Raw genomic sequence first — 26,325 nt, forward strand, 5'->3', positions numbered from 1 at the left:
TGTCCCTCCAGCCATGACGCAGGGTAATGTCACCTGTCAGTCTCAAACTCCTACTTACAACCACTGCCCTCCCCCTCCTCCTCCCGAACTCCTCCACCCAGTCCCAAATGGAACATCACCACCTCCACCTCCCGTCTGTGACCCCTTCCCTCCTAAGGACCTCACCTGAGAGACAAAGCTTTTCACCACCGTCCTCTTTCTGCAGCTTTTATCTTCTTCTCCACTACCTCATAAGATGTCTTATATCCAAATGGCAACCACACCCTATTTTCCCCCCATATGTTTACCCCCCAATGACCCTGGATTATAGCACAGGGGAAGACAGCACATGTAGTAAATGGCACAGTCAAGGGTGGGAAGCTGACTTTTTTGCCTGAACCCAGGTTTGTTCTGTGCCTGTTTTCAATTACTCTCACTGCTCTGGCAGGGTCGAAGTTTATGCATTATATGGGAATGTAATTGACTATAACTGCCCTCTTAACATTAACCAGGTGTACTGGCTGAGTGTGTGAGATTAGGCCTCAGGTCCTGGCTTGTTATGATGTGTGTCTGTGTGTAGACTGTCTATGTGTTTGTCTTGTTGTTGATGTATTTATACCCTTCTCCTGTGAGGCGCCGCCCATTAGCACTACATTTAAATGTGCCATTTTCCTGCGTGTGCCTACGCCTTTCAGGTCTGAGCACACAACTGCCGTGAAATTTTCATTGTGCGTCTGCCATGATAAGAATAAGAGGGAAAGTCAAAGAAGAAGAAGAAAAAAAAAGAAGAAGCAGGATGCAGATATGGCCAGCTTCAAGGGGGGCCTGACTTTACAAGGACAAAGTCAAACTGGGTCCATTCACAAGGCTGACATGCTGTGATTTGTATGTATAGCAGTGTGCAGCCTGCGGGGCACTAGCCCAGGGGCTATCACACACACACACACCTCCAGAACAGCACACCAGCAGAGGGGAAGACAGCAGAGGCAAATGTAGAGTTTATCCATGTGAGTTTGTGTGTGTAAAAGAAGCATCAACAGGCTGTCAATCAAACCCGAGTCACTGCTTGTCACTCCCCGAGAGACAGAGCTCTTTCGGGGGGTGTGGGGGTAGGAATGGGACTCCATGGGACCCTGAGAGGAGAAAGGGAGGGAGGGAAGCAGCATTGGAGGAGGCGATTGTCTGTCTGTCTCAGCGACTCGAGGTTGATTTGATATTTGATACCGAGCATGTGGCATTTGAATGCAAATCTATTTTGATTGTCTCAGCATCTGATAGGGTTAAGAGGAGCCTATAGGGGATATGCATGTATGTATGCGTATCGGAGCTCTGGCTGGGGACACGGACACATGGAATAAAAAAAAGAGGAAGAAGGAATTATTCAAATGGATTATATTACTCACCAATTCACTTGCATCAGGGTTTTGTTCCTCTCAGAGCAATATAAGAATATTTAATCAGTTTAATATGAAAGGGTCAGCTGTGAAACGTGTTATGCAGGTTGGAGCAGAATGTATTGAGCTCTAAGCTGCATGTAAAATGTTAGCTTGTGTGGCTTTTACCTGCAAAACACACAAAATGCATGCTAAGTAGTCTAACAGACCAACAGATAAATAAAGTTGGTATTTCTGCAGTATGAAACTCCAAAGCTCAGCCTCCCCCCTCCACTACCAATTAGAGCAGTGACTTCTGAAATGCCATAATACCCATTAATTACCAGGCTGCTATTTTCTCAGTGATTTGGCTAATTAGTCTGCGAGGCTCCACACTATCTGGACCATTATTATTGGGCTGGAGCCACACAAACGCCCTCAAATGCACACACTGGTGTTGTCAAGCAAATACAAGCCTCACAAATGGAGAAAGCATTGCACACAGCAGTTTTAGCACAGCTGAGCGAAGCTAATTTAGGCGTCATGAGTTTTTTGGTAGCAGGAGAGCGCAGTATGAGTGAAAAGCTGAAGAAAGGGGGCGTCAATGAGGGGCTAAAGACACACACCGCCCACTTCCTGCTCCTCTTAACAACTTCACTGCCTCGTCCTCCTGTAATGACCTGGCATCGAACGCGGCTCCCCACTCCCTCTCTTTGCTTTGACAGTCCATCAGTGTCTCCGGCCAGACCGACAGGCCACTGACACAGCACCACGAGGCCGGGAAACCTCTTCAATCACTTCCTCACTTTTCCCTGTCTGTCAGGCGGCAGAGAGGCGTGATTGATCTGTTGTTTCTCAACAGCGGTAAAAGCAAAGAAGTTGTGTTGGAGTAAAATAGGAGGGTCTGTTTCTCATGACAACCACTTTCATAAGTTTATTAATCATCGTCGTCAATAACACTGCTGTGTTGTTGTCGTGTGTGTGTGTGTGTTTCTGCTCCTCGCAGCTCGATGAACTTCATAAGTGTCCCATCACCACTTTAATCAAATTACTTATGAACCAAAATTGACAGTTTTCATTAATTATAAAGGATTATTCTAATTGCGATTCAAATTTATTCATTTAGAACAGAAGGCATTCAGTAATGTTTCAGAAAATTTGCATATTAAATGGAGAGGGTAGGCCATTAGCTATGCTAATGCATGCATGATTCCTTATTTTGTGATTGGTGGGCCATATGTAGCAGGCTGGGGGTGTGCAGGTGAGGAATCTAGAAGGAGCTGTAATATGTTTGATAAACACAGAAGGACGCAAGGCCAAAACATGTGCCGTCAACATGTATATGCTTGAACACACACACACACACACAGAGACACACCACAAGAGGCTTTTTGTTCAGAATCAGTCTTCCTCTTGTCTCACATTTTTCCTCATCTCTCTGCTTCCATATTCCTCCCTCAAGACCCATTGGTGGGAGCAACTTTTCACCCAGGAACAAACGTGGCACACTAATTAAGTTTCTGATTTCTGATCCTGCTGCATTTAGAAACATAACCTTGAGCCTGCGTGTATAGTCACAGTCATAGTTATGATTTAATACGGTACTTAAATGGAACGAAAAGAAAGAACTTTTGCGAGCGGCACATTCATCCCCACAATGTATGGGGCCGGTCCCGGGCTGACACGATGCTCTTTATCAAGCTATATATAGTCGATGCATTATGCATTAAGTTTAACATGTGCTTAAATCAACACTATTCAATATAAATGCATCAGTCTTCAACTAAAGCAGAAAGGAGAACAGTTAGGGTAAATGACTGCGCAGGGAGGTACACGGCCAGACACAATTATACACACACTCTCGCGGTCACACACACCCTTCGGCTGTGCAGCAGTGTCTACCTGGCCGATGACAGGGCCATTACTCACTGGTCATTCCCACGAGGGAAGAGTTTGGGGCTGGACAGGGTATAGCACAGCGTCCCGGCATGGCAGGACAGCACTGAGGTGAGAGGGACCAGGACCCTTCATTACTCCTGTGGTCTGGGGGCCTGGAGCCTCTCTCCTTCCCTCTCTTTGTCTCTGTCTCCATCAGATTAATGGGCTAGGCCTGACCGAGGAAGTGTTTCAATCAGCACCGCCTGCCAAGATTGTCCATCACCCAGACAACCTCTTATTCATCATGGCTTTGATACAGGGACACACACACTTACATGCACAGATGTTTATTCGGCTGCTTTTTATTCTTGTTGGTTTGAGGTAAAGTTAGGGCTTTGGTAGCTCTGTTATCAGGCCATAGTTGTTAAATCATATATTCTTATTACCAGTCATTCTTTCCAAGCTGGAGGAGGGAACTCATCGCCCGTCGGTCTGAGCTTCCAAGACGATACCTCAGTTGAATTTTGAATGATCCTTTTTGGATCAAATGGATGAAACACAATTGGTTAAGTGTCTCTGGGACTTCTGTCCCCAAGCTAAGACTGGAGCTACGGCTCCGAGGGGCAAGCGAAGACGGAACGAACGATCTCTCCCAAGCGAGGCTTGTCCCCGAGCGGCGAGGATCCACCCCCCCCTCCCTCCACAATCGAGCGTCTCCCTCCTCCAGGGTCCATTTGTTCTGAGAAATATTTAACGATGGGGCAAATTCAGCTGACAGGACATGCACACACATCGAGGAGATAAAGAGGAGGATGGGACGATGTGCATGGAGCGAGCTGGAAATGAATTTTTCAACGCATTGAGATGTTCTATTTGAATAAATCATGACACTTAAGATAGACATGAGGGCAATAGAGAGGTGGCCAAGCACTACTTTGTGGAGGAATGAAGTGAAGTGAAGTGCATGTATGCTGGTTCCTCCTTTGTCCATTCACTTTAGTATTTCAGAGGATTCAAAGTTTTCTTTAATATATATATATTTTTTTTTTTTTTTTCGGAAAGTCACATCTCTCCTTCTGTGATCTGAATGTCTTTTTCCAGTCGGTCTAAACTGGGCTACTGCAGCCTGTTGCAATCTGGTGTCCAAAACTGAGGACCAGACCCAGAGACAGACCTGGTTCTGGATTATTAATGTCCCCCCTCCTGTGGAGCCAGGCCTCCTCCCCCCACCCAGTGCCCCACTGCACCCCTGGGGTCAGCCTGCGTGGCTCCTGGTGCAAGGCCCCGCTCATAAATCTCCCTAAATTAGTGTGTGTTTGTGTGCGAGTGTGTGCCTCTGCGCTTAAACATACACTGCAGGCCGGGGAGACAGGTCACCACAAAAAACAAGCCAGTCAGACTCCTGGTTGAAGTGTCAGTGATGCATGGCGGAAAAGGGCGAAAGAAAGAGTAGCGCAAAACAGAATGAAAACGAGAAATGAAACACGAGGGGGAGGAAAAGAAAATACACAAAGCAAGAGCTTGAGGAAGATGTTTCATTCAGACCTCACTTTTAGCTTTTACGTTTATTCATTGCGCCTTCTTTATGTTGTAGCTTTCCACGTGCTGAGAAATATTTACACCTAATCTAAGCTTGCATTTGACTTCATCTGCATTGATTTTCCGCACATTTCTTAATGCCTAATTGCCAAAGTGCAGGCTCTCCCATCCTTCTACCTGCCCAGATTAGTTCAACATGTCCCACGGTGCTAACAGGCATGGGGAAGTGCTGTTGTGTCACTTAGTTAACCCCCGAGACAAATGGCTCCCCTCCGGAGCACAGTGAATTACACACCTCATGAAGCATATTAGGAGCCAGACACAGTGCGTATCTCGCGGAGATGATCTGTGCAGCAGAAATGAATGGAGGGAGAAAAGAGGGCTGAGTTACAGCATCATCTACAGCATTTTTTTTTCCCTAAGCGCAAAGGGAAAAAAAATGAGCTAAATAATGAAGAAACAACACAAAGAAAGTTACAAATGACTTAAAGCAGGAAGAAACAAGAAGTGTGAAGGAAAATAACACAACAGTTTTAAAGTTATCCATGTTAAATTTGACAAGGAAAACAACTCCTTACCTCATTTGTGGGTAATGCAAGAAAATTATTAGAAAATATAACAGAATTGTCCCTCGGAGGCTTCCTTACTGTTGGCTAATCGCTCAGACAATCTTTATCACCACAGTAATATTATTTAGATGCTACAGGGATTACTTAAAAGTTGTGTTATAATTGCTTTCCTTGTTTTGTTTTTTATGGGCAGGGGGCGATTTTGTGTTTAATTGCTCCAAAGTGACAAATAACGCCCGTTATGATATGATGAAAGCGCAAGATCATTAAATTACCTCGGCGACTGGCTGCGCGTGTTTATTCGTTGATTTTCGCTTTAGCAAATTTACGCCACGAGGCTATAGAAGAGGCCAAGCAGTTATTTACACAAATTCACTTCCACAGCCATTTCTGAATTTGGGGGTAATTATGTGAGAGCAAAATGGTTTTATTTCATTTAATCCAGCTGGTGCCGCAATTTGCACGAGTAATATTGGTGAGTGTGGAGCCTGCACAGTTATAGCAGCTGGAAAATGGTAGAAAAAGCAATAAAGGAAACAAGGATCAATGCAGGAGACAGCAGTGAACAAACTAGCAGAAAATAGATACCTTCAGAGGAAACTGTGTTTGAAAATTTTGTGGTATGTTTATATGAAGACAAATGTATGCTTTCAGAACAAAAACTTTAGCTTTAAACTATACATTTTCTATCACTGTGTAATCATCTGAAGCCTGTTTCAAAACATTTCCCACAGCACAACAGAGGTAAGGTCTATAATGTTGGGTCAGAAAAGTGTGATTGTGGAAAAGTAAAATATGAGTGGATGTTTGCTTATTTTCATGCCACAGGTTTGGTCCAACTGAGTTTTGTTTTGTTGATAAACAAAACTCATGACCATATGTCCTTATGTCTGTAGGTTTGCATTTATGTATTTGTCCAGTAAAGTAATGGTAAAACACCAACAGTGGCAACAAAAACCGATTTCACTGACAGTCCCATGCATGTTATTTCAGTTTAAATTTAGTTTAAAACACAGACTGTTTGTCTCACTAACAATCCTTAGTGTTATCTTGATTAAAAATTCCTTGTTAAACTTATGTCTTAGTTTGGCTAATTTGTTATTTCTGTTTAATTAAAAGTTTTTGGTCATTTGAATGAAATCTATATATTGCTTGAAGTAAAACAACATTACTTTGAACTTAAATATTCATTTCAAAATAACTAATGTGTCACGTTGCAATAACTTTTTTAGAGCAATAGAAATTTGCATAAGATTTAACTCCAAGAAAAATCACAGACTGTTTGTTCAAAAGAAATTCTTAAAGCAACAGTTCAGATGAGATTCTCTGGAAAGATTTTGAACAGTAATATCTTATCTGATGTGCATAGCTCTTTGAATGACCTGAGTTTGTAGAAATATTTAATTCTGACTGAAGTAATGAGCTCATGGCTAGTCTGAGAGAGAGAGACAAAGACCAAAGTGGATTCCTAGTATCATTAAACAACTCCAGCTTCAAAATTGTATGGCAGTATAGTTGTCTGCTATTTTATAAATCTTTACATTGCTGTTTGTTTCATGTTATTTAGACCAGATTTGATCATTATTAGGAAGCAGAAATAGCAACAGCAGCAATTATCCATCCATCCAACCATCCATTGATTTTCCTTTACCAGTTTTAAGCAATTACTTGTAGCATTTCCAGTGCAGCCTGGGGCACTTCCAGCAGGAACAGAAAAATTATTTCTGCTGAAATAACTGAGTGTTGTGAAACTGACTGTGAAGCATTTGCATGAACAGCTAAGATTTTTTTTAAGACTGGAGTTGTTTCAAGATGGCAACAATCCACTTTGGTCTTGACTCTGCTCAAATTAGCTTTTTGGGTCATCAATCAGGTCAGAAATAAACTATTTGTCCAAACTGAGGTTGTTCAAAGATTTCTATACAACAAGTAAGATACTAATTGTTCATAGCCCTTCTAAAAAACCCTTGGCTTCAAATCCAGGGGAAAATGGAGTAGATGATAGCTTTAGCATCAGAAAAGAGAGATGAGATAACACACGAAAACAGTGATGATGCAAACATTTTACTCCATTTGAGTGACCTCCAAGCTCCTGCTGACATGCATAACTAATTCAGATAGGTAAATTAGTTCTAAGTATTGGTTTCATTTTATCTCAACAATTTCACCATTAGTTTTTTAAACGGCCAAAGAATGTGATGAAATAACAAACAAGCAAAAACACATTTTACATCGGAGTGATTTTCAATCACACATTTTAACACCATAGGGTTAGTATGCAGTTAATAACCAACTAAATCACCTTTTTTATTATTCCAAAACAACCCAGTTATCTGGTACTTACCAGAGCAAATGATAGAATCAGCTATCTGCCCATATTTACCAGTCAGCTGTCAATCAGATTATCCATAAATCTGTATGGTAATCTCTTTGCTATTACATACACATTGCTCTTCATCCATCCTGTTTCAACTCCAGCACACACACCACACACATATTGCTGATTTATGTAAATGTGAGTTGCGGTGATCCCAGTCCCTCAGCTCTGCTGTTTTGTAACGTTTCCATGCGGCTGACACCTTTAGTCAACTAAATAATGAATCAGATGATCCGTGCATGCAGGAGACGTGCTGTCGTAACTGATGACTTTCTCTAACTCCTGGTAGTCTCAAATTTATTTTAACACTACCTCTTTGCTCCTCTTCTTCCTCCAAATTCTAATGTTTAACCTTCTGATTTGATCACCTCTGACTGAGGTAGCCCAAACTTCCCTGCTTCCACTTATCCATCATCCATCCATCACGGAGAGCTCAGTGAAGAGGTTGGAGGACCGTTGACGGGGGAAAAAGCGGAATTGATGAATTAAACAGGAGGTGCAGGGAGGAAGGTGGAGTGTGTTGGACAAGTGGATGTAGTCCACAGCTGTCTGTAAGGCTGCTCTCTGACCTTGAGGAGATAAGAAAGTTGGGAGACCCTCAGTCCGTAGGGGTCTAACAGCACAGTGGAAAAACCTCCATCTCTCCGCTTCATGAATTATTGAGATATTGGCCTACAGCTTCTAAAATATACAGGAGGGTGGTCTGTCTCCCCGTTCAGATTTCACATACCGTCTTCCTTGTCTTTCTGTCTGTCTCTCCATCGGTTTCTCTTTGCACATTCTGTCTCTTTTTTCTCTGTCTGCTATCCCTTTTTTTTCATTCAGACACAGTCTCCAAGTTAAGATTGTAAATCAGAACACTTAAAAAGTCAAAGAAGAAAAAAAAGGGCATCAGAGAAAGAGTTTGTTATTGAGATCAGAAGAGGTTTTTTTTTTATTCTTCTTTACTTGAGGAGGAGCATCCACCACTAACCAGCTGTCATGCATTTAAAAGTTGTCGGGGATAAATCCATGAGTTCTTGTATTACATCAGATGCTTGTAATGCACCCAGCAGTAGGCCGGCCCTCGAAATGAGACATAACTCTGCTGTGTCCATTTATCTTCTTTCCTTTTTTTTTTTTTGTCTGGATGAAGCAATTGTACAAGGCTGCAGCGTGCTGTGTGTTTCACTTGACATGTCTGTGTGTGTGTGTTTGTGTGCACGTGCACGATCATATCCGAGCCGGCTGGCTCCAAACGCGCTGCCCAGTGCAGAATCGTAGCCATAACAAATGAACAGTGGGGAGAAAATAAGACATATGAAAGAAAAGCTGAGCAAAGGAGTGATTCTCTCTCTGGCTGCCGGAGATCTGTATTGTAAGCAGTTTCAGCTGTCAGCACTTCTTTGAGCTTCCTCAAAGGGAGAAGGAGGAGGAGGGTCTGGTAGGGGGCGGGAAATGTTGTAGTTCTATACCCCCCACCCCACCCCGTCTTTTGTGAGGCTTCCTGTTTATTTGTACACAGCACTGTTTATTTTTGTGGTTTCATTTCATTTTTTTTCTCTCACTCTCTTTTTTTTTTTTTTCTTCCCGCTGAGACAGACAGTGCAGAAGGCAGATGTACAATACCGCAGTTTCACTTACAGAAGAAGTTGTCAGGTCTCGAGCCTTGGGGTGGGGCGAGGGAATAAATTGTCGTCCCCCTCCCCACCCCCTCCCCCAGCACCAACTCTCTCCCTTTTACTCCTCCCTCCCTCATTAAGTATTGATGTGGGTAGCCATACTTGCCATCTCAGCCTATTAATAATGCATGGCAGGTGCTGTTGATGTGGTCTCTCACACTGAGATTGAGAGAGGCAGGAATGGCAACACTGTGCTGCAGAGGAACTACAGTACAACCTCCGTCGCACACAGCTGTGGGGGGTGGGGGGGCTTACATCTGCCCCGGTGAGTTTATGGCAGGCCCTGACAGCCGCTCGGAGATGGATATACAAGGTAGCACCTTTACTCACTGTCTTGGAGACGGTTCTTACTTGGGGAGCTAACGGATGGGTGCTGCGGAAACCACGAGCCTCGTCTGCCACAGCAGTTTGATTTGTTTTTTTTATACCTGTGTTTTGTAATGTGTCGTTACGCTCACTGATCTCGCAACGACTCACAGGTGCTCACCTGGTCCTCTCGTCTCTGTGTCTCTGCAGGTTTTTCCTCAAGTTCTTCCTGAAGTGTAACCAGAACTGCCTGAAGAACGCAGGAAACCCTCGAGACATGAGGCGCTTTCAGGTGACCGCACAGCCGTCTGAATGCACTCAGCGTGTAATGGGCCTGGGTGAAGAGTAGACGAGAACTACACTTCCACTGTTTTAAAGGGAATTTCAGTGTTTAATTGCAAAACAAAGAAAAAACATACTTTTTCTTAAAGGACTGCCATTTCAATAAAGTTTGAAAGCAAAAGAGTATTATTGACGTCTTTAAATAATTTATAATATAAAATTAGAACAGAAGCTTTTAGAAGTTAATAAAGTCACATATCCACAGCTGTACAAAATCTATACATAAAAAGACTCTTGACATCTCCTGGAACACAAATCTGACATCATCTTAACTCTACATCTTATTATTTAAGTGATATTATATTTTTCCCTTCCATGTAAAAGGTAAATATGTAAAAATGAACCTCTTTAGGAAAAAAATGTAAAAGTAACTTCACTGTTTGAAATGTTTATGGAGAGCACCTTCAATGAAAAGAGCACTAGAGACTCCAACAAAGTCTTTACAAAGAAATTTACCTTTTTTTCCCTTCCGTTTTGTTTGACTCCTACAACTCTCACAACATTGGGAGTTTTAGTTGCAGTCAGCAGCTGTTTAACTTTTTTAAAAAAAGGCTCTGGTCACTGGCTGCTTGGCACCTTTCAAAAAACATGCATAGTAATCAACCTCGTGAATATTAGTGGTGTACGTTAGCTAAAACGAATGACATTTCCCTCAGAAACTGGTGGTGGGCAGGGCAAATCTAAAATAAGAATGAAGTCTGCTTGCAGGGCGTGTGAGGGAGCAAACTGTTCTTGTTTGCTCGTTGTACCACTTTACAAAAAGGTCAGCTTAAAAGGTGATAGCCCATTTGTCAGAATTATTTTTTCTGTCAATCATTTCATAATATTACCTAATCATTTAGCATTTATTAGAAAAAAGTATATCAACATTAAAGTTTGAATGTTTTGAAGTCAGGTTCTGTGGAAAGGTTATAAACAGTGAATGTCTTACCTGCTGTAGACAGCTCTTTGAATGACCACAGATTGAAGAAACAGAGTTAATTCTGACTGGATTTAAAAATTAGTGGTCATTCAGTGAGCTATCTGCAACAGGTAAGATATTGAACCCCACTTTAAAAGTTCTGAACTTTTAAAACTTTTTATGAAGAGTTTGGCAAATAGGGACCCAGAGTGAACATAAAAAATATAAGTTCACACCTAATCCTCAATGAATTTTTCAAAAGTTCATAATACTTTGTATGAACCTTTTCACAAACTGCAGAATAACAAAGAAACACCTGGATGTTTTGTAGGCAACTAAATCAGTGTTAATGTTTCCATTACCAGTTTCTTAGTTGTTTTTTTTAAATTCCCATTTCCCAGGTGGTTGTGTCAACTACGGTAAGCGTTGAGGGTCATGTCCTGGCCGTGTCGGACAACATGTTTGTGCACAACAACTCCAAACATGGGCGCAGAGCTCGAAGACTGGACCCCTCAGAAGGAACGCCGTCCTACCTGGAACACGGTATTAACAGCACAAACAACCCAGACTCTGTTTTGTAGCTTTCTTTGTTTTTTCTTTCCTGCCCTCTCTCTGTTATCCCCGCCTGTCTGGTTCCACACTTTCTGTCTCTGTTCCCTTCAAACATGCTTTCGTTTCTTGTCTCTCTCTTGTTTCTTCCCGGATTTCACTTTCCTCTCTTGCTGGGCTTCAAACTCGAGCTGAGAAGTGAGTGGTAGCTACTGAGTCTCTTGTCTCGCTCCCCTCAGGTCTGCGCCTCTGGGCCTTCTACTCTGCCTCGCATAAGAACTATGTCTTATGAGGTCTGTTCTGCTTAAAGCCAACACTGGCTTTATTTCCTCGGAGACCTGCTTTTATCCTTCTAGCCCTCCATCACTCCCCATCCCTCAGGTTTTCAAGCACACCCATACATGCACCAGAAAGCCCACACTCGCAGTCAAACACAAACCCTTTAATACTTCATAATGACATGTGCACATGATTTAGGAGGCTGCACTGATTCCCAAGTCCCTAATCCAGTTATTTTCTCATTTCGATTTCCCAGACATTGAATAAGAGAAACATATTTTTTTTTCTTTAAAGGAAAGTCAACCTCAGAGATGATAATGACAAAAAACTAAGAAGGGATTTACATGATGGCCTGTAGTAGATTGCATTAAGATTGAATGTTACGGTTAAGTCTTTCTGATGACTGTTCTCGGGAGACAAAGTGGACCGCTTGTCCCTGCGACTGGTCTCCTGTATGATTAGAACAGTTCACAAAGACGAGACGTAACGAAGACAAGACTCGGATCTCACCCGAGAAATAGAGCGCACACCTAACAGATGCTGCCTGCGTCAGAGAGGTTTGTTTGGGAATTTCCTCGCCTCTGATTTTCTGTTCTGCCGGTGACAAGAGTTGAAAGAAGGAGTGAGCAGACTAGAACAGAGATGGGACGAGAAGAGACAATTAAAGGAAGAGCTGAAAAAGGGATGAAACAATACAAATAAAACAAATTTCCTATGTGTTTTGTCAAGGCCAAAAATGTAACTGAGGTATCATGATTATCAGTGGTTTTGTCACAATGACCCAAAGATAACTTCTTAAACCCAGAACATCTATAATTCCTATGTTCGTCTGTGAAAATACCGTCTTCTTGTTATGTAATTTTGCCTTAGAGATAACTACAAATATATACAGATTATGAAGCTACTCTGAAAGAGGGAGATCCAGACAGCAGGACTGTCCCAGGCATGTTAAACTAGATTGGTCCAAATAAATTCTCTCCAGCTGTCAATTCCTGAGTCCTTTGTTTAATTATGAACTAACTCGCAACATTAATGGTGAGCCAGCCAGGAGGAACAGTCCAAAAAGTCGGTACAGCTCACTTTTCACCCTTCCTTTGTGTTCCACACAAGAGTGTCTACCTTCTCCCTTGTTACTCCAGTGTCGCATTTGTGTGTCGGTTACACAACTTTGGGGCCCGTTTCAACCGGTAATAGATGAGCAGTGCGTAGAGTTGAACAGATGGCACAGAGGAACACCCCAAAGTATAATCCTATCACATGGATTCACGTTCCACCATCTGGTTAATCCACGCACACACATATAAAACACACACATACGCATCGAGAGCACATAATATCAGCGGCTGTGAAAGGGAGGCATCTTAGGACCACGATTACAGCCACAGATTGCTGCTCGGTGAACGCTGATCTCTGCAGGCGTATCAAGGGGCTAAATATCACTCCAGCTTGTTGGGGAGGATCAACAGAACAGGGAGTCGGAGGCAAAGAGCAAAGACAAGGCTGTGGGGAAAAAAAAAGGCGGCCTAGTCTAAAGTGGATTATGCCACTTTACAGAATTACAACATGTCTGACAAGCTGCGTATCTGTTAAGGAGAGGAGATTTAGCTTGTATAAACACGTATTTTCCCCAATGCTGTTCTTTTCTTCAATCACATCTAGTAATCTCGAAGCCCCTAACATCAACAGATAAGGTCTACAAAAAGCACACGGAGGATCAGTTTTTGAAAATGTCGCTGCTTCCTGAACTTTATCAATATAATTCAAGGGAAAACTTCTGCAGCACAATAAATATTTTTCAAACACAGCTACCAAGTAGGCAATGGGACAGACAGGTGAACCAGACAGCTGAGCAGGAGCTAAGTGTTCGGTTAATGAAGGCAGCGTATTCAGAGGGCAGAGCTACTGTTGGCTCTGCCCTGCTCCCCGGTCGCGTGGCCTTTGATCAGACACTGAGCACACCTGACATTTACACGCCCGCACGCTTTGCCACGTGTCATAAAACAAGCGCACCGCCGCTGCCCTCACACACAGGGGCAGGGGTGATGTTTAATAACGGTGGTGCGTATAATCACTCTGATTAGAATTCCACGTCCGCCGCCGACCCATGGGGGAGGAGAGGCTAGAGGTGATTTGTGTGTGTTGGGGTGTGTGTGTCTGTGGAAGACAGAGAGATGGAAAGAAAAGGAAGAGACAGTACATGGTGCCAATGGCAAAGACCTTCCTGCTTTGTCATTTGGGTATTTAGCATCTAATCTCTAACGCTTGACTTTTGTTTTTCTTTAGCAACTCCCAGCATCAAAGCCATCAGTCCCAGTGAAGGCTGGACCACAGGGGGCGCTACAGTCATCATCATTGGGGACAACTTTTTTGACGGCCTCCAGGTCATTTTTGGAACCATGCTAGTCTGGAGTGAGGTTGGTCGACGTATAATCTCTTATCTAATTTATTTATTTAAAAACTCTGGTCATTGCTGAAGCAATCGTTTACCTTTGTTATGTATGTATCTGTAAATTTACATGACCTTAGCATTATCTGAGCTACTTTTTACATTATCAATACATCTACTTCAAATGTCCCATAAAAGTGCAGTTTTGCACTTGTGTATTTTTATGACAACGTTACACACTATTTATCTGCCAGTTAGGATTTTTTTTTCTTATTTTTTATTCCTGCACAAAGTATTGTTGATTAGTCCAAAAAGTTGGTCCTTTGGAACTTTTTTTTATTAGTTCTTATTGATCAAACATCAGCTGATTAGGTGAATAAAAATTTGATGTTTCCTTACCCAAATTACTGACCCCAACTCTGGATTATTATATAGTGGAAGAAAATACAAAGGTTTTTTTTTTTTCCTGCATTCCTCCTAATACTTTTAATATTTTTTGTTAAACACGTTTCATCAAGGTTGTCAATCAAGTAGTTTTTTTATTCGCTCTCAGTGATTTATTTACACTTGATGTTTGTACCCTGTTGTCCAGAACAGAGAAAAATCCTTTTTGTATCGCTGAGAAAACAAGCAAAGAAGACTTTCTTGAGTCTTGGAATAAGTGCTATTTCTGCCATACTTTGTAAATTAACAATATAATCAGCATATTAAAGAGTAATAAATGGACTGATCCGTAATTAAAGCAATAAATAACTGCAGCCTGTAAGTGGGTAGAAGAAATATTTTACAACCTTGAGCAGCAGTTTTTGTGGCTCCCCGTTCACCTCCCCTCCTGTCATTTATTAGGCTGCGTTTGTATCTGCTTTCTTAAAATATGTGCACATGCTACAGCCTGAATCCCTTTGTTAGGAGCATCTGCCACCTTACTAAAATGTAAATGCAGTGTATGTGAGAAACTGGAGGTCAGCGAGTAGGAGCAGCGAAACAGCTTTCTCTTTAGTAAAGAAATAATTCTATAAAAAGCTCCTATATTATCTCGCTGAGGGGTGAGCAGGGCCAGACAATGGTGGAATGAAAGCCTAGCTAAGTGAGGAACAAAAGGGACAGTTAGTTATAACAACACACACATCTGCACACAGTGCTGGCAGCAGCGTTGATAGCTTTTGAGCGCTTCTAGCTTTGAGTGCTAGCTTAGTGTAGCACATGGAAAATGAGCATTCAACAAGGTCTTCATGTGTTTTGTCATGTTACCGGTTTCCTTTAAAGTGCCTTCAGCGTACACACACACGTACACACACACACATCTACACACTGCGCAAGTGGGCCCACGAGCTGCACTAAGTGAGCCTCTTTAAGACACAGTGGTGCTTTTATGTGGCAAGCGGCAGCCAGACAGCTTCAGCTGACAGACACGGAGACAGGGCCAGTCGAGACAAGCATATTATACATTTTATTATTCTGTTCAATAGATGTATGCAGAGGAAAGTCTGTTTTATTCATAAACAGATAACTGCTTCTGAATCCTTATTACATAGTTCATGTCAGCACTGATAACCATCCTGAGCCTCGCAGCGACATTGCCTTGGGCTACGAGGCCACCTGAGGGCTTTAGCTCTAACGTATCATTTTCAGGCTTATTATACCCAGAAAGAGGCTCAAAGCTGCGGAGAAGAGGACTGAGACGAGCTGAGAATAGTCCCGCGACATGAGCTCCGTGCACGTGGGAAGATATGACGTTTCGATGCACTAATCTGCCTGCCCCTCTCCGCTTCTTCCTTAGTTGATCACTCCCCATGCAATCCGTGTGCAGACTCCACCCAGGCACATCCCAGGGGTGGTGGAAGTCACGCTGTCCTACAAATCCAAACAGTTCTGCAAAGGCACACCTGGACGCTTCATCTATACAGGTACTACACATGTGCACTAATGAGTCCAGTTTGCAGTGCGACCTAAAGAGACAATGTAGTGTCAGTGTAATGTCTGCCAGTGTAGCAAGATTTTTATTGCCCGCTGCCGCAAGCAAAGGTGAGAATGTTTTTGCCCATGTCTGCGTGGTTATTTATCTGAACCAGTACACAGATTTCACAAAAACTCTCAAAAAGTAATTAATGATATACATTTAGAATTTTTGGAGTCAACCCCATTCAAAATGGCTGCAACAGATAATCAACCTTAGCCAACACAAAAATAGTTATAGGGAACATTTTACAGAGATTTAGCTAAAAACTTGGTGTGGGGAAAAGCTGGGCACCTTCCCCAACACATACATCACCAAGTGCTACACATTTTGCTTTATCTTTGCTTAAAACTTTGGCATTAACTGTTGGCATCAACCTTGTTTGTCTGTAAGCAAGAATATAGCAAAATATTTCATGGATCACTGAATGTATTTCAGTGAAACCTTCAGAACATAATCATATATACATACATATATACATTTATATGTCTACAATCCATTAACATTTGGAGTCAACCCAGTTAAAAATGGCCACCAAAAGCTAATTTATTTTACCAAACACTAAAATGGGTTTAACTCAGTCGGTTTTTACAGATATTAAACTAAATTTAGCATTGTTGTAGCTGAGACTCAGCCCCAACTCATACTTCAAGTTCTAACAGAGTGTCTGAGATCTTGCATTATTGCATGAGATTAATGTTATTTACATAATTTTACAAAAATGGCAGTAATGCTATCATTTGTCATCGTAAAATGATCTTAGTTTAAAACTGTGGCATGGAAATAGAAGAGCAATATGCATGTCTTCAAAGAAAAAAAGGCCTTTCATTTTTGCATGTTTTTTCCAAAATGTTCACTTTATGGATAAAGGACAGAAGAAAAAAAAAACTAACTCCATCAGGTAAACACAGTTTAAACACAGGCTTATTTAGTCACACTTTGTTTTGCTGTATCTGCCAAAAGTGTTGAGGCTTACGTTTTATGTGCTTTCATCACTCTCCACTGCTTCTGGAGGAAGGGGAAAAAAACATGCATGCTAAACAATTTAAAGTTCAATAAAGCGACTCAATAATTCAGTGGACAAGCTTGCTGATCTGGGGAGAAAAAAAAATTTGCCCTCTTTTATGAAGCGAGTGAAGGTCAGAAGGAGGTTTAACCTTTTGATTAGTGGGATTATGGAGAATTAACCCCTGTCGAAGGCGTGATTCTGTAAAAGAAGAGTTCCACGCCGAAAGTGTGACAAGCATTGGCAGTTACAATGGAGTTTCAGCCGTGTGCTGAAAGAATGGTAGAAAGAGTGACGCGGTGATTAACCAGTGCGAGGCCGCAGGTCCTCTGGGGAGATGGCGAATCACATAAATCTGTCTGTAATCTCAACCACTGATAGACTTAGGCATTAAGCCCCAACTGGAATTGCCAACATCTGACAAAATCATAACTGAGAGAGCGTGTGAGCCGTATCACCCTGCAGTTTTTGTGTGTGTGTGTGTGTGTGTCCTGTCTGCAACACATGGACACAATCCATGTCCACGAGTTGCAGTTGTGGATTTGTGGTAAAGACTGCAATAGTGCGCTTGTGTTTCTTTGTACATATGTGCGACTGGACGCCACACACATGCTGAAAAGTAACTGCATTACTCAGACAGGGGGCAGATGGGTGTGCAGCCTTTGGCTGTCCAACATCCCACAGTCTGCCAAACCCATAGAGCGGTGTGCAGAAAAAAAGTATGTGAGTGTGTGTGCAGGAGTGTTTATGTAGTAGCCATGCAGGAAGCGTATGCAAAAGCTGCACTCTTTCACCTTGTCACATTCACTTATTCAAAACTTGCATCTTTGAACAAATTCATCTGGCTCTCGCCTTTTTGTTCCCGCCGCCTCTTGGCCTCTACAGAGACACGGAGAAGAATCTCAACAGGTGAGAGGTTGTCCACTGGGAGCCGAGCGCTGTGCTGCTGGCATCTTCGCAGCGACACAACCAACCGTGGCCTTACTTTTCTCACACGTCTTTTCAGCCACCGTTGCGTTCCCATCGGTGGGGTATTAGGATGTCTCGCGTTCTCTTTGCACCTTTCCGCGAAAACGAAGGAACCTGTTCATGTTTGAGAGGCTGGCACAGCAGTTTGAAGGGGGAGCGAAAACAAAAGCAGCTGATGTGAGTGAAGAGAAAGAGAGGTGGACCAAAAAAAAGAGGAGAAAGCGATGGAGGATTACCATGAGCCATGTTGCCCTCCTGGGTCTGTTTGGCACCAGTTTGAGCCCAGTTGCCAGTGGGTACTAATCATAGAGGATTGGCAGCACCGTGTGGCAGCTGGCAGCTAACACACAAACATCAACACAACCGCACACTACTCGTATATTACATCGCAGTCACACACACACACATGCACACTCTGAATTACATTGGGGACAGCTGGCATTGCTAATCAACTTCTGCTGAGGAGAGGAAAGCGAGCAGCTCACAGACCTAATTAAGTCAACACATACCCAATACTGCTGCTACTGCTGCTTTGCAAACATACCACTCTCATAACCCCATCTATGGGCGCCCCCACCCCACCCCGTACGCACACCCTGAGCTGCGTGAATATTGATACTCCAGCCGCCACCACACGGACAAAGATTCAGCTGAAACTCCGGACAGAGGAGACATGAAGAGAACTTTTGGTACAGAGGAGATTCACTGAGAAGCTATTACAGTAATGTGTCTCCTGCCGTCTCTGAGGACCCCTCTGCCATTAGACTTCCGAAAGCTCCAATTAGACTCATCAAAGGCAATTAAGCCATCCACTGATAAGAATAAAAGAATGTTGTGTTTTTTCCCCCTTCCTCTTTCTTTTTATCCCCTTATCCCTCTTCTGTTCCACTCTCTGCCCTCTGCCTTACCCACCTCTGGGGCTGAGCGCTCTCCCTAATCCCCCTCTCCTATTATCAGGTCATTGCATAGTCCAACCCCCCCACCCCCCTCACCCTCCACCCCCCTTCCTCCCTATACAAATGCAGCTCCACGTTGGGTTGTGTATCACCTTTTACTGAGTTGCTGCAACATTCATCAGGGAGCTCTCCCTTTTTCTTTACTCCATGCAATATGAAGTGATAATGCTTCCACCAGCAGAACCAGAGTGTATGTCCATGTTTGTGTGTGTGTGTGTGTGTGTGTGTGTGTGTGTGCGACACGGGTACACTAGCCTTACTTTCTTGTGAGGGGGGAGTTGATGAATCGTCCGTGTCGTTCAAAAGGCAATCCCCCTCCCTCCTCAGTATGCAACCTTGTCTGCATGCTGCTCCCACCTCAGCTCCTGCTGATATTAAAAGGCTCTGCTGGCTCACATTAACGCGCATCACGCACATGCACGCACAAACTATTAGGGGTAGTTTTTCAGCAATGAGTGCAGATTAGTTGTGCAGGAAACATCCGTCAGTTGCAGCCAGGAGGAGCGGGGACAGCAAAAGGAGAAAAAAAAAAAGACAAAAGTCAAGAACAGAATTTAAACCAGCTGCTGCTGACATCTCTCTTTCCGTCTCTGTGCAGCTGCCTCTGTGCTCTGAATCATTTGCAGGAGTGGAGGAAAGTCTATCGGTTGCTTGTCACTTGAAACGCTGTACATTCTGGGGTGAAGCACAGATAATGGCAAAGTGAGATGCTCTTCAAAGTGAAAGCAAAGTAGATGCATTCAGTTAAGAAGTTGCCACAATAAAGTGAAATCTCCTGAAATTAAAGCATGTACATTCCTTGAAAGAATGCGTGTCACCCACGACTTTTCATTTTAAACTAAGATCAGAAATAAATTGTAACAGTTTTTTTTTTAACTTTAAAAATAACATTATGTTATTAATCTGACACAATATTGCAAGTCTTACACAATCTATTTGCACTAGGAGTATGTGTTGTGAATGACTCTCAGCTACTAACACATGAAAGTTTAGCTTATTATTTGTAAAATTGACAAAGTCACAGGCATTTTTGAGTTTTCTAAAGTTGCGGCAGCCTTCTTGAATTGGGTTACCTTCAAAGTTCATCAGCTGTAGATGCACATTTGATTATTACTTTCGGAACATTTCATTCAAATCCCTCCAGTGGTTTATGAGATATTTTGCTAACTTTTGAATAAAGAGTTTGTGCAATGTGTAGCATTCAAAGTATTTGCTGGGGGGCTCTCAACTTCTACCACATCAAATATTACCTCGATATCTGTAAAATTACCTGAAATATAGTCATTTTTGATTGTTTTAAGGCCAGTTAGCTGTGGTGGCCATCTTGAATCTAGCTAACTTTAAGAGTTTGTCAGTTGTCAACGTATACCCAATAATTACTTTCTGGAAGTTCCATAAAAGTTTATTCAGTGGTTTATGAGATATAGTTTGCTGACAGACAAAATTCAGTCCCATGGTTAATAACAAAATATCAAACAAGGTCTTGTGTGATCTGTTCATGCTTCGGTTGTGTGTTGGGAATGACTCTCAGCTACTACCACACCAAACCTTAGCTCAAAATCTTTGAACTTGACTGAGTTATAGCCATTATTGTGCTTGATAAGGTTGATTAGCTGTAGCAGCCATGTCAAATCGACTTGACTCCAAAATGTAATCAGTTGTAGATGTACATCCAGTGATTACTTTCTAGAAGTTTCAATAAAATCTATCCAGTGGTTCATGAATTAGTTTGCTGACAGAGAGACAGATAGATGAACACAAACAGGCAAAGACATTTTAACCTGGCTTTTCGATGGTAGATGAAATCAAAAAACACTGATTTAGATAGAACTCCTTGCATGTATACAGGAGCTTTTTATACATTTGTAAAGTTAACACAAACCTACAGATGCACACACACACTCGCGCATGAGCACATTAAAGATGCACAAATGCAGCACGGAGTCATCTGGCAATAAAAGAGGGGGGTTCGGCCACGAGCTGGTCAATTACTTGCCCTGCTCCTATTTGTGAATGCTGCCTTTTATTGAGCTTGGGTGGATGCCTGCTGTTGATTAAAACGGCTGGTGTACAGCTGGAGACAAGGCCAGCTGAGGAGGCTGCATACATTCACATTTACGGCCCTAACTGCAAGGAAACTCACACCTCTATTTGAGATTGAGATTAATTTTCTGCACCATGTGGCTTGTCTTCCCTCCTTAGCATGTGCTCCCATCTTATTACAGGCGCATCTGCTTCCGTGATGATGATGATGATGTAAATGAATTTGGATGGAGATTATTTCATACCTTGCTGAAATGAGCAGCCTTCACCGCAGGGAATGATTTCTTCTGTTTTCCTAAATCTTAATTCAAATGCACAGTTTCTATCCAGACTTGCGCGCCCCCCCCAAAAAAAAAAAAAAAAAATTTGCATTCTCCCCTCGTGAGGCTTCCTTGCTGTCAGGTATTGTTAACTGTCGACATGCACTTTTTTGCAACAGATAATTAGAGCTTACGTTCTGGTAGCGTCCTCACCTCCATTGATTTGTAGAATCTCCATCTTCCCCACCTTCTCTGTCTCTCTCTCTCCCTCTCTCAAGATCAGCCTCTCCCTTCCTTTAGGAGCCAAAAAAAAAAAGCTCCACTCATCTGTTTTCTCCGTATGAATTTCCAGCCATGCATTAGTCTCCCTGACATGTTCAAGCGATGCTTTATTTAGCTTGTCGGATTCTGCAAATAAACGCAATCTCAGGGTTTATGGAAAAATGGATAAAAATTAGATTGTAAGGTATTGATCTGGATTGTGAGTAGTTGGTGCGAGTGGGTGTGTGTGTGTGTGTGTGTGTGGTAGTGGGGGAGGGGGGAGTTTTGTGTGTATGGGTGTGTGCATGGGTGTGCAAGTGTGTGTTGGGCAGCTCTCATCTGTGTGGGGAGAAGAGGGGGTTGGAGGGAGGGGATGGGGGCAGAAATGAAGCCGTAATTCAGGGCTATTGAACCCCCTGCCACTGGCGGCATCGATCGCCAGGCAGCGCTTATGAGATCACACCTGAGACTGCAGGGAGGGAGAGGAGGGAAAAAAAGGGGGGGAAGAGAGGAGAGAGTCGAGGGTATGTGTGGGGGAGGTGGGGAGAGGGTGGATGATGTGAGTTGAGAGCGAGAAAGAGGGAGAAACTGAAGGTTGTGATATGATCAGCTCCTTACCTCGCTGTCTGAGGGCCTGTTAAGGTGTTAACATCAAGCCTCAGAGCCAATTACCTAACCCTTGCAACTGCACGCACTCTCCTCCCGGTACACACACACACACACGTAGAGCGTTGTGACACACGAGGAGACAACTGGACGCCAGCTGTATAGCTTCCTCTTCTCCTCCTCCTGTTTTCTGTTTCCAGGACAACTCCACCGTTCTGACTTCTCGATTACGTCCCCAGCCAACAACCTCCTGCTCTTTAAGCTCCATACAGAAACCCCCCTTTAAAAAAAAAAAAATCACAACTCCCACCCCCCCTGCACCCCAACTTCCTCTCCTCCTTCTCCTATCCCCTTCCCCTCACCCCTTCATACGCACTCCCCCTGCGGCTCTGTGGGTTATTATAGTGAAATATGAAGCGATGTGGATTCTGGGCTTCATGAAATTTCCATGAGCATTGATCTGATCTGATGGGGGTGATTGCTATGTGAATCCCTCCAGTCCAGGGCTGTTGCTCATCTATTCATTTATTTATGGCAGTTATGTTTTACTGGCTTTGATTTGCACTTCTGGAGAGTGACAGCTAAGGATTATAAATATACCTGTATAGGAGAGTGTGCTTTGAATCCTGGAGAGTTTCAGCCCCTTTTCTTTTTTTTTCTTTTTTTTTGCTTCACCACTAATTCCTGCCATGAATTGGAAGATATTGAGCATGAATATAAGAGCATAAGAAGCAAAGATAATCCCCAAAGAGATACAGCAAAGTAGTTAGTGAAGTGCGTCCCCCCACACACACACACACCCCACACACACACACACACACATACTCTTCCTATAGTTTATGGTCCTTGAAAACGAGCAGAGACAATATCACTTCCTCTCTCAATTACCAAAATTGTCTCTTTATTTGTAATAGGGGCATCCTGTACGTCCCAGAGTTTTTTATGCTATTGTTCACTCGAGGCTCATTTGGCACATTGAGCAGAACTGATAAAAAATTCATCATAAAAACAAAAGCCTTTGAGACGAAACAGAGGATGTATGCCGGAACAATCCCCTCCTCACAGTCTGCGGGCCCTAATCCAGGGCAAATCCTCCTTTAGGCTTTAGAGAGATCAGACAATGGGGAAGTAATGTCAAATATTTGTCCTCAGCAATAATTCACGCTGTATTTGTTGCATGTGATCATCTCATTGTTTTGTTTTATTTTTTGCATTTTATCAGTGAACCAGCTAACCTCTCTAATGTGTAATCGGTCTTGGAAGCCTGCCTCCAGCACCCTAACTTCTACTCTTGCGATGTCTTTGCTTCAAGCTCTTCACCTTTCCTCTCCTTCACTCTTATGGATTACAGCGAACAGTCCACTGGGAGAGCTGTCCAAATACGTTTGTGTTGCCAAAACACAGCGTCACCTATTCTTGCTGCTTGTCCTCGTTGGTTCGTGTGTATGTGTGTGTGTGCATGGTTTGGTCCAAGAGGAGGTGAAGTCACTAGAGGTCCAGCAGGACAGCTTGTACTCATAGCCTCTGGGGGCCCTTTTCTGCGGGCCGCCTAGTCAGCCTGGCTGCTCAGATGTGAGGCGAGCAGGGCATCAGCCCTCAGGAAACATCCAAGCTGTGACCCACAGGGGAAACAGACGGACTGGACAAACGCACACAGACACACACACACCCACACATGTATATAAAAGTTATTTTCTTTGCCTTCAAACACACATTTAAGTGTAAACGCTAATACGTTAAAGCAAATTTGGATCTTTTTAAAGTGAGCTACTGTTGAAAGGTTTATGATCAATTAATATCTTACCTGTTGTGAATAGCTCTTTGAAAAGACTCATTGTGATTGGATTGATGAGCTTTTGGCTGGTCAGAGCAGAGCCAAGACCCAAGTGGATTGATGTCATTCTAAAACAATGCCAAACATTTTTTTTTTTTAAGTTTCATAGCTGTTTTTGCAAATGTGATGAAGTAAACTTCTACATCACTGTCAGTTTTTATTGTTATTTTAAGTTTCAATAGTAATAGTAGCAGCTAGATGTAGCACATGCAATGCAGCGACTTCTGAAGAAATGTCTTTGTATTTCTGCTGGAATAACGGCGTTATGCATTTGCATAAACCCATGTGAAAATTTTGAGATTAGAGTTGTTCTAAGATGGCAGAAATCTACTTTAGTTTTGTCGTAAGATTAGCGATTAGCTCATCAGGATAGCCAGATTTTAAATCTTTTTCTTTGTCATTCAAAAAGGTATTTACAACAGGTAATATATTAATTGTTCATACACTTTCCACAGAACCCCATACTGCTTTAAAGCCACACATGGCAGCATACTCTGCCGCAGCAGCACCTTAAAGGCTGCCGCCCGGGGCAGGAGTCAAGGTTTGGCTTCCCAGGCGGCCAATGAATGAGGGAGGAGGGGAAAAACCAGAGGAGACAGAGAGAGACAGTACATTAGGAATGAATTATGAGTAGAGAGCACTTATCCAACAATCCTCCTCTGAAGTGTTTGTACTGTAAGCCTCAGATCTTCATTGTATTTATTCTAATGTTTAAATATTCATGGTAAATCTTCTCATATTCAATTACCGACGCACGATCACAGCATGCAGAGAGAGTGCTTTCTCCCTGCTGCCTGGATGATCTAACTCTTTATGCGTGTGTATGCATGTCCGTGTATGCAAGTGGGTCCACGCATGTGTGCGTGTGTGTGTGTGTGTAAATTTCTGTGTGTTTAGCTCGTCCCCCGGAGCGATCAAGCCTTTGTTATATTGGAACCAAGCTCTGTAATTGCTTATATTAGTCGCTGATCAACGCAAGACCACAGGACACACACACACACAGATTCACGCACACAAATGTGTTCACTCTGCCTGATTCCTGACAGTCTTTTTATTAACCACCAAAGCAGGAGACAGAGAGAGATTCATTACATCACAGGCAAACAAAGACACACACCAGTCTTAACAGAGAACATCGACATTTTCAGGCATGTTTGTGATTCAGTCAAGTCTTCTGTATAGTTCCTGCTGCATCTTTATGGCTGAACAGTAGGGTTTTATAATTAAGAACCAAGATAATAATGCTTTTTTTTTCTGTCTGTGTTTTCTTTAGCACTGAATGAGCCAACAATAGACTACGGCTTCCAGAGATTACAAAAAGTCATCCCCAGACACCCGGGAGACCAAGAAAGATTACCAAAGGTACAGTACAGCCACTCCTCTCATGTAGTTTTGCTTTTGTGAGTTGCCAAAGGTACTACATAGAGTATTGTCACAGTAGCACGGAAAGATACAAAGATGTATTGAAAAACTTCTCAAGTTTCATAGCAAGCATTGATATAAAAAAACGAAGGGCAGTGTGACCTCATGCATAGAGGAATTCATGTGTTGTGGAGACAGTAAACGGTAAACATTTCAACCCATGTAAATGCTCATTTTCTGTTAAAGTAAACAGCTTACTTGAACAACAAATGCACACCCCAATCATTCTTCCTCTGAGTGTAAGGTCATTTTGACTGGCAAAGTGGGAGAGGAAAGAGGAAAAGAGGGAGGAAAGGAGGTTGAGGGAAGAGGGGAAGAGAGAGGCAGAAGCAGGTTAGGTGATCCATCATAGCTGTCCAGTCTTACCTCCTGCTGGGTCAGTGGATCGAAGTCAACCCCGGGTGGACTTTATTACTTTCAGCACACATCCACAAAGCAGCACACACTCTTAGAAATGCACATAAACACACACACACACACACACTTCTCCAAGCCTGTGGGTGCACACTCAGTGGAGAGAAGTCACCATGAGGTAGAGATGAAGAGCCCAGGTAGATGTAGAGGGAAGATGGAGAGATCGCTTGTCCTCTCTTAGTGTCCAGTGGATGTGAGACTTGTCCCGGTGAGTTCTGGTCTTTAGCCTATCAACCCCCTCCTGTATATCTCTAAATGTCTTTGTATCCATCCATCTTTTTCTTCTCCTCTCTGCCTTGGTGGTGTCTCTTTCTCCTCTAAATGAACAGCGGTAGCTGGCAGGCCTGGTTGTTCATTTCGGCTCTATTGATTTGTGCCTTTATTGAGGCAATAACACTTTGTTGACCACACTTCTCCTAACTGTTGGCCTCAATCATTCGAAAAGGGGGGGGGGGGGG

The 26,325-nt window shown here is 42.9% G+C and overlaps 1 protein-coding gene across 1 annotated transcript in view; it reads left to right on the plus strand.

Moving 5' to 3' along the window:
* The window catches only part of ebf1a (EBF transcription factor 1a), a 64,198-nt gene that overhangs the window by 25,458 nt on the left and 12,415 nt on the right, over positions 1–26,325 (plus strand). Inside the window, exons 6-10 of the mRNA XM_017433027.3 lie at positions 9,893–9,974; positions 11,327–11,468; positions 14,037–14,167; positions 15,920–16,046; positions 25,305–25,393. Coding sequence (XP_017288516.1) covers positions 9,893–9,974; positions 11,327–11,468; positions 14,037–14,167; positions 15,920–16,046; positions 25,305–25,393 — 571 coding nt within the window. The remainder of the gene's footprint in view (positions 1–9,892; positions 9,975–11,326; positions 11,469–14,036; positions 14,168–15,919; positions 16,047–25,304; positions 25,394–26,325) is intronic.

The sequence above is a fragment of the Kryptolebias marmoratus genome, linkage group LG9, assembly GCF_001649575.2.
Source record: "Kryptolebias marmoratus isolate JLee-2015 linkage group LG9, ASM164957v2, whole genome shotgun sequence".
Lineage (NCBI taxonomy): Eukaryota > Metazoa > Chordata > Actinopteri > Cyprinodontiformes > Rivulidae > Kryptolebias > Kryptolebias marmoratus.